We start from the raw sequence: 9401 nt of genomic DNA, 5'->3' as shown, positions 1-9401 counted from the left end.
TTATATTAACACAAATAACTCATCTGTAATTATGACAAATAAATTATTATTCATAAATATAATCTAGAATATGTACCATAACAATACTTGAGATATCACACTAGGATTACTATTATATTTTGCTAGTTGCATATGCTTGTTGTTCGTTAAATAACTAAAGCATATGCATGTGCTTCGTTAAATAATTAAGATAGTTATGTACGATCTACGGTGAAAGAAAAGCATACAAGTGCAAATGCTAAACAATACAAAATGAAAAAGGTGATAGTATCTTTTTCTTTTTTTTTTTTTTTTTAAACGTAGGAAGTATAATAAATGAAGTCAATCACAGATTTAAATATCTTCCAAAAACATATTAAAAAATCGAACTATCATAAATAGATATAAAGACAAAAATTAATAGAAACCAAAAACACAGAAGAAAGACAACAATATAACATACACCTTTCTCTGGAGATGGGTGCGACATTATATGCTCCATAAGTTATACTATCTGAATTCAGTATGAATTTTTATTTGCTCGCGGCCTGCTTCAATATTTATGATCTAGCACTTACAGCATCACTACGAACTATTTTACATATGTTCGGTTGTGATAATATTTGGAAATATGTTTGTTAAATGGGAAAATTGCTCCAATCTTAAATCCCCATAATCTTAAATCCAAGGAAAAACAAATACCATATGTGTCCAATTTGCTTCGTAATTGGGATGTAGTTACACACTCATTTATATAACATTGTGTGTTTTTTATGTTGGTATTTTGGTAACTCAAAAACTTTTTAATTTAAATTTTCCCTTTTGCTGTAAAAAATAAAAAATGTAAGAATTTGTTTCTTCAGAGGAAATGGTATAGAGAGTGGTCTAGCTCTCTTCCTGGAGTTTGGATTCCTGGAGTTTGGAAGCTCATTTGATCATTTCAGACAAGTACACTTGTATCATTTCCACCACAAGGACCGGTGCATTCCAGTGCACGCCACTGAAATACAAAAAAATGAAAAGAAAGACATGCCGCGTGGATCCAAAAGAAGATAGGAGTCGTGTATAGACTGACTGGTACAACCAAAAAGTTCTTCTTGTTCAAGTGGCAACTCTCTCTCTGTCTTCAGGTAAAACGTTTCAAAAATCCAAAGCCCCCACAAAAACCAATTCCCATCTCTCACTCACTGTTTTCATCAAAATTTAGATTCAATTCCCCCATTTTCTCTCCCAATTACAGAGAATTAGAGTGAGAGAGACGAAGTTTTTGAGAGAGTGGATATAAAGATAGGAAGAACTGGAGCCTTCACAGGAAACAACGACTCAGTCCTCATTGAAGGCACAACCGGGTAACGGAAAGATCCGGTACAGATCACCTTCATCTGTAGAACTAGAAGGTCAAAATTACTTACTACAACAACAACAAGATCATCATCACAATAATCATAATAATCAAGTAGTAGATTCATTAGATCTAGATTCACAATTAGATAAAATGTTGAAAAGAACAAGACAAGAATCATTCTCAGATAAGATCCATAAATACAGAGGTGTTATTTTAATTGTGTCAATTCCTCTTCTTCTCATCACTTTTGTTCTCTTTCTTATGCCCCATTCTTCCTCTGATGCCCTCATTACTAATCGTTTCGTCACTCCTAACCATCGCGGTGGTAGTAGATCATATGCTGTCATCTTTGATGCTGGTAGTTCTGGTAGTAGAGTTCATGTTTACTGTTTTGATAATGATTTGAATCTCGTCCCCATTGGCAAAGAACTCGAACTTTTCGTACAGGTAAATAACACCTCAACTTTTCATGTTTGAATGAAATGGCATGATTAACTTTGTTCTCGAATTTGGTTGAATGTGATTTTGTTTCGGATCCCTGGGTAACAATGTGGTTCTAATTTGAATTGGAGTCTTATGCTCTCAATTGTGTAATTCTTTCAGAAAAAACCGGGTTTGAGTGCATATGCCAGTGATCCTCGTGAAGCGGCAGAATCACTTCAGTCGCTACTTGAGCAAGCTGAGAATTCTGTACCAAAAGAGCTTCGTAGTAAAACACCAGTTAGAGTTGGGGTAATGTTTGATTTTCCTTGAAACAATTTACAAAACTGTCTCATCTTTTCCCCCTCATTATAGAATGTATCACTGTATAGTATACTGACATTGGATGATATTTGCAAAGGCGACAGCAGGTCTGAGGCAACTAGAAGGTGATGCATCTGATAGGATTTTGCAGTCGGTAAGTGCATTCTTGTCTTATCATTGGAACTTTGTTATTTCACCTTGTTTTGAATACTCTCAAAATCTCAGTCATCAGAATCGTGTTACAGATCCTCATGTGCTTAGCTTACAGATCCTCGAAGGATTCACCATCCCGAAAGATTGATAACTAGTAACACTAAAATAACTCATGTGGCAGGTGAGGGATTATCTTCAAGAGAAGAGTGCATTGAAATCACAACCTGATTGGGTCACAGTTCTGGATGGAACTCAGGAAGGTGCTTTTCAGTGGGTATGTTTTCAACATTTACTTGTGATTCCAATTTTCTTAGTTGTTGAAATTGAAATATCATATATAGCTCGTACGTTTCATGTTCTTTTGGTCTTATATGGTCTATTTATCTAAATCCAATAAGCATTGGTAATTTGACTGTCAAAGATGCTTTAGAAATAGAAGCAATAGTGATTTTGAGTTGTAACTAAATAGTTAAGAGATAGCAAGTGACCCTCACAAAACGTAGAGTATAAGATCGGGTGCATCCTCATATTTTTATATGCACTAACTAAATGATTGCTCACATCTTTCTGATTCTAATGAAAACAACTACCAGTAGTTTCCTGGGGGCATGTATGAATATTCATTTTTCCAAAAGATTCGTTGTTCTCAAAACTATTTGAATAGGATGATTGGGTTATGCGAGTGACCACCACAATTATATAACTTTCATTTCTATTCCTCATCTTACTTTAGCATTAGATGAAAAGCCTGTTCTTGTTCCACTATTTTTTGAACCTTATCTAAAGCATAATCAGTTCGCAGTATAAATCTACGTCATAATTTTTTGTTTCATAGGTCACCATAAACTATCTGCTTGGGAATTTAGGAAAGGAATACTCAAACACAGTTGGAGTCGTTGATCTTGGTGGTGGATCTGTTCAAATGGCTTATGCTATTTCAGAGAAAGATGCTGCAAAAGCTCCCAAATTGTCAGATGGGGAGGATACATATGTGAAGGAACTGTTTCTTAAAGGAACCAAATATTACCTTTATGTTCACAGGTTTTATATCTTCCTATAATGATTTCACCGTTTCGCTGATTGTAAATTTGTCGTGGTCAGACTATTAATCTCTTTGCTGGGGTTCTGAAACCATGGAAACACCTTATTTCTTCTATTGGGAACCGTCGTTTTAAGATGGCAACATGTTTGATTCAATTGTTGCAGCTACTTGCGTTATGGCTTATTAGCAGCTCGAGCTGAGATTCTGAAGGCAGCAGAGGGCTCTGGCAATCCGTGCATCTTGACTGGCTCTCGCGGTATGTATTTTCCATGCACGTCATTTCTTATGATGATTTTGGTTAATCGTTAGCTTTCCTATTTTCAATTTTGCAATGCATGTGATGGGCAGAGGGAATATCTTTACATTTTATATGAGATGAAATAAGATGCACAGTCCCATCCTATGATTAGCTGAAATTAGAGAAAACAATTTGTGCTCACAGTATCTTGTTTTGTCTGTCCACCTTATCCATGATGAGGTCCTAATCTGGACTCAGATTCACATTTGTTAGTCCACTTACCTCAGTTACCTGTGTTTGGATCTTCCTGTAAAGCCATATTCTGTTAAAGGTCTAAAGCCGCTTCCTATTGGTTTCACGTGGTGCACAATCTATGGGATTAAATATGCTTATATATACTAGAGTATAGGTGCTTCATTTTCTTCCCATTTCTTAGTTCCTTATTATTAAGCAACCAGTTCTTTTCAAGCACTTGCAACCGTTGCATGAGAGATTTAAAAGAAAAGCATAAATGTAGGAGCAGTTAGACTTTTTACTACTTGGTGAATGCAGCAACCTTTTATCTTTCTTTCGGTTTCGACTGTTCCTCAATTAGTATCTTAGAAGAAGTTATGGTTAATTCTTCCCCAAGGTTCGTACAAATACGGTGGAGCAGAATTTGATGCATCGTCTACTTCTTCCGGTTCCAACATGAACAAGTGTAGGAGAGCAGCCTACAAGGCTCTCCAAGTTAATGAATCAACATGTACTCACATGAAGTGTACATTTGGTGGGATATGGAATGGTGGTGGTGGGGATGGACAAAAGAACCTCTTTGTTGCCTCATTTTTCTTCGACAGAGCAGCTGAGGTAACATTCCCCTGATCTGGATGCTTGATCCATTTCGTCTATTCAACTTGCTGATTCCCAAGACTTAAGTATTTTACTTATACATGCTGACTAAATCATGTTCCCACATACAGGCCGGTTTTGTTAATTCCAACTTGCCGGTTGCTAAAGTCCGGCCCGTTGACTTTGAGGAAGCTGCTAAGCGTGCTTGTGAAACGAAACTAGAAGATGCCAAGACTACTTACCCTCGTGTTGAGGAGGGTAACTTGCCCTATATATGCATGGACCTTGTGTATCAGTTCACATTGCTCGTTGATGGGTTTGGTATGTTAAAGTTCACAAACATGTAATCGTTCTAGTAGGTTCCTTGATACACGGCAGAATGGCTACTGAACCTTTTTTTTCCTTTTCCTAAAACAGGTCTAGATCCATGGCAAGACATCACGTTGGTGAAGCAAGTGAAATATGGGAATTCTTTGGTGGAAGCTGCATGGCCTCTAGGGAGTGCTATTGAAGTTGCGTCAGCATCAAAATAAATAGATCCAGATTGATACTTAAGCTGCCTTTATTGTTCAGAATTTTTTGTGACAAGGACGACGTCTATTGCAGCAAATTGGCTGTTGGTGCATGACAACATAAACCATGCTTGTGCAATGCTCCAAAGTCTCAAGTTTGACTGGCAACACCGTTCCGGTTCATCTTCGCTCAGGTGCAGTTGCACCTCCAGTAGATTTATTTTTCCTTTTTTCTTTTTTGGGTGTCTAATTTTGAGATATAGTAGAGGAGGGGAGTATGATTCATTATCCATTTGTAATTTAATTCTTACACGAAAATGTCATTTTTTTTAACTTCAGAGTAAATTTAGCGTATTCTTTCTGGTAGGCAGAAAAAATGAAATGTTACTACGTATCTCAGTTAAAGAAGATTATTGATCGAGTTTTATTTTCATCGCACGAGTATTGACTTTATTTAGTCTTGGAGCATTTTACAGGTGGACAGGATTCTACTGTGCCTGTAAACCCTCCACATGTGACAACAGGTTGCACGGGTTCACCATGCCCAAGCTTCCTATGTCATTGTCCCCTAGTATTTGACACTAAGACTTGATTACATAGAACTCGTATTTTTTGTCGTTTGATTACAAATTTTTTTCCATGAAAGTTGCAAAAAAACAAGGTCTAAAATATATTTTTGACTTGGAATTGTTTCCTTTTTCTTATCAAACACAACCTATAGTAATCCCAAATTACAACAATTGTTAGGTTATTCCAACTCCGGCACTAAAACACTGTTAGGCCGGTTCCTATGGCAACATGCTAAACCCTCCATTTGCCATGCCAGCTGGCCTGACAAACTGGCCGAGGCACTATGGGAGAAAACATAAGCGATCGAGTCTCCACCGAACGGTTGAGAAAAGACCGACTGGCCTTAAGAAGACCGTTAGCGGTCTTTTTACCACCGGTCGGTCTTGTAGTCGTCGGTTATCAAATAGTGAAATATCGGCTATGAACCCCCCACGTTCCCTATAAATTCATCCTATTCAATTCAATTTAATCACACCTAATTTTCTCATTAACTCTATTTTACTCACTCTTTTGTACCTTAATCATCTGTTTAATTTTTTTTTTCAACTCAATGGATATGGATTCTTTTGACGAAGAAGTGCGTATTCATATGGATCGATTTGAAGAACAACAACGAATATTCGTTCAGGTGTTGAATCAAATTGATGATGAGTCAGATGAAGATAAAGAACCAACCAACAACTTGATGCGGCTATATTCATCGGGGCAAATACCTAGAGATCCAGAGCCAAGAGAAGTCTTCACAAGAAGATATACATACCGCGGTCGGGATGAATGGCACGAGAAGCTGATGCACAATTATTTTCTTCCTGACTGTGTGTTCTCTGATGAAAATTTCCAAGGCCGATTCCGCATGCCCAGACATTTGGTGCTAAAGATTATTGGTGAGCTTTGTCAGGTAGAACCTCAATTTAATTATCAGTATGATGCACTGAATATTAGGGGTCATAGCCCTGAACAAAAGGTTACTTCGGCTTTGAGGATTTTGGGATATGGAAGACCTCCAGATTCTAATTATGAGTACCTTCGCATTGGCAAAACAACTGCATACAAGTATCTTGCGTTGATTTTCGAAACAATGATTAATCATTTTGGTCCTACCTATTTACGAAAACCAACTGATACAGATGTTAGAGAAATATTAAAGCAGAATCAGGAAAGGGGATTTCCTGGAATGCTGGGTAGTCTTGACTGCATGCATTGGGTATGGACCGAATGCCCTACCTATTGGGCCGGTCAGTATAAGGGTCACTACGGAAAACCAACGGTGATCCTTGAGGCTGCTGCTTCTTATGATTGTTGGATATGGCACGCTTTTTTTGGTCTCCCAGGATCTCAAAACGATATAAATGTTTTACAAAAATCGCCTTTGTTTGAAGATTTAAAGTATGGAATTTCTCCTCAGGTAAATTTGAGTATCAATGGGAATCACTGCACTCATGGTTATTATCTTGCAGATGGAATTTATCCAAAATGGTCAACTTTAGTTCAATGTTACCGTCATCCACCTGCCGGTGAAATGGGTTATTCATACTCGTATTTCAATAGTAAACAAATGAATCAGAGAAAAGATGTGGAACGGGATTTTGGAATTCTGAAGCGGAAGTTCGAAATCGTTTTGTGGGCCTTATCGTGGTTTAAGTGCTCATGAAATGCATAAGACTATGCTGACTTGCATCATTATGCATAACATGCTTATCAAGGAGACCCGTCGTAATAAGAATTGGACTAACCATCAAGATGAAGACTTAAGGCCTGAGATTATACCAGCTAGAGGATTACCTGCAAGAAACTATGCGCAAATGACCAGTCATATTGAGAACAAAACTTTGTATAACAGGTTGAGGGAAGATCTCAGAGCGAATCTGTGGGCTGAGTTTGAAAGAGATGGGGGACGAATTGAGTAATGTTTGTTTCATTTGTTTTTGTTTTTTTTTATTATTGTTTCATTTTTTATTTATTTTTATTTTTTAAAATTGTTTATGTTTCATTTGTTGTTCCATAATTTTGTTTTGTAGTTGCTTTTTAAGTTTAAATTTTTTAATGGTCATTAAAAGTAGCGGTTTAGACTTCATCGCTAGCGGTCTAGACTCAACCGCTAGCATTCCTTATAAATCCTTCACTTCATCCATCTCAAACTCACACATCACTTCGCTACAAAAACTTCTTTACTTTCTGGTTAAATTATGGATCACTGAAGATGAAGATTTATCTCTTTGTAGAAACTATGTACTGCACTACCCTAAGAGAGGTGAATAACGACGGATGAACGGTTTACCTAGTATGAGTTATTTGGGTAAAATTCATGATGACTTCTGCACAGAGACATGTAATCCTCATAACCGGGATCCTGCTGCTTTGTATTTCCGATTCATGGATATCAAAAAAGAGCTTGTGGATTTTATAGCTATGAAAAGGATTGTCACTCGATACCGTCTTAGAGGTGAGACTAATGCTGAATTGGGAATACGAACTCGAGACGAGTGGCGAAGATGGAAACGAAAAGATTTCGAATACGAAGCGTATTTCCAAATTCTTAAGGAGTTTTTAATAACTCGTATGGGATGTTAAGCTTAATAATGTTTTCATGGATGTTGTCAAGTTTAAGTTTTAATGTACTGCAAAAAAAATTGTTTAAGTTTTAATGTAATGAAAAAAGTAGAATTTGTAATGAAAAACCAGAACTATTTCATTCAAAAATTAGAATTTGTAATGAAAAAACCATAACCCAACTACTACATATTCATTTAATTAAATATGATACATTAATTAATTAAGTGGCACTACTTCATCGTCGTCTTCATCATCCTCATCTTCAGCTTGAATCCCAAATTGTTTTTCCATGTTTCTCTTGTTTCTTTTATCTTCCAATTCCTCTGTTAACCTGTCCATCTCCATCTCCCATGTCATGAATTGTCTGGGATTCATTTTTTCGGTGTTTGCATTTAGAATCTTATTCTTGTTATAGTCTGAAACAAATTTTTCTTGAGTTAGTCGATGTTTTTTCATCTCCTTAGTCAAGAAATTGCGATCTACAACTCTTTGTTTTTCGACGACCTTCTGATGCTCTATCAAAGTTTCAATAGTACTACTACCTCCTTCACTTGCTTCTCCTTCTTGGGCAGCTTTTCTCGCTGCTCTTGCTCCATTTCTTCCTAATAATTTTCTCTTAATTGCAGTATTGACATTCAAGTTGGAATTGTTGTTTCTGGTGGTTTCTGGTGAAGAAAATGGATTATCTGAATGGGGATGAGATGATTGAGATGGTTGTGAAGCTGGCGTTGAAGGTGAAGAAGTGTATGGTGAACTTGCAGGTACATTCTGCATGTTTGCTAACACTTCTGGATTATATTTAGGCAAAATTTTCAAAATATGATAACAACTTTCATAAGCAAAATTGTTCCCATGTTTATGGTGCCAATCAGTTCGGCACTTTCGTTCGACATCAACATCGACAAGACCACTCTCTCGACCACGAGCAGCTTGCATTAGAGCAGCGGCATACAAGGCAATTTGGGCGTTGATTGTAACAAAGCGACCGGACAATCCATTTGCATCACGCTCGTTGATGTTCATAGTTTTGTTTCGAAAGTTAGCAAATATGTTATCCCACAACTTGGTAGATTGTTGATTGGCACCATCGATACTATCTTGTGTAAAGAACACATAGTTTCTGCAAATGCTTTCATCTTCGGCTACGGTAAATTTTGGACCCTTAATCTTCTTCTTTTATTGTTTAGATTGAGTATTAGATTGAGACATATTAAAGAAATTGTACAATACAAGTGAATGAAATAGTTAGATGATGAAATTTGTTTTAGATTAACAAATGTGAAGAATAGAGAAGAGAAGGTGTGAGTTAAAATGGTAGAGGAATATGATATTTATAGGGGGGAAAAATTATGGCCGTTGGATCAGATTATACTCAGCGGTGCAAATTAAAACGGCCAATCTTAAAGGAGCCGCCAGCGGTGTAGTTAACACCTA

The 9401-nt window shown here is 36.9% G+C and overlaps 2 protein-coding genes across 2 annotated transcripts; both read left to right on the top strand.

Annotated features, from left to right (window-relative positions):
- The first annotated feature begins 1028 nt into the window (after positions 1-1028).
- Positions 1029-5276, top strand: LOC113330582 (probable apyrase 1). The gene is made up of 9 exons (XM_026577395.1): positions 1029-1771; positions 1928-2056; positions 2166-2222; positions 2403-2495; positions 3057-3262; positions 3428-3519; positions 4133-4350; positions 4464-4653; positions 4750-5276. Exons 1-9 carry the CDS (start codon positions 1475-1477, stop codon positions 4863-4865), a joined length of 1398 nt encoding a protein of 465 aa, XP_026433180.1. The 5' UTR covers positions 1029-1474; the 3' UTR covers positions 4866-5276.
- A 688-nt stretch (positions 5277-5964) lies between these two features.
- LOC113330495 lies at positions 5965-7321 on the top strand. Its single transcript, XM_026577299.1, has 3 exons — positions 5965-6508; positions 6746-7029; positions 7118-7321. The coding sequence occupies exons 1-3, from the start codon at positions 5965-5967 to the stop codon at positions 7319-7321; spliced, it is 1032 nt and encodes a 343-aa protein (XP_026433084.1).
- The last annotated feature ends 2080 nt before the right edge of the window (positions 7322-9401 follow it).

This window comes from Papaver somniferum, unplaced genomic scaffold (genome assembly GCF_003573695.1).
Source record: "Papaver somniferum cultivar HN1 unplaced genomic scaffold, ASM357369v1 unplaced-scaffold_118, whole genome shotgun sequence".
In the NCBI taxonomy this organism is placed as follows: Eukaryota; Viridiplantae; Streptophyta; class Magnoliopsida; order Ranunculales; family Papaveraceae; genus Papaver; species Papaver somniferum.
Note: the sequence above shows the minus strand (reverse complement) of the source record. Positions and strands in the feature narration are given on the sequence as shown.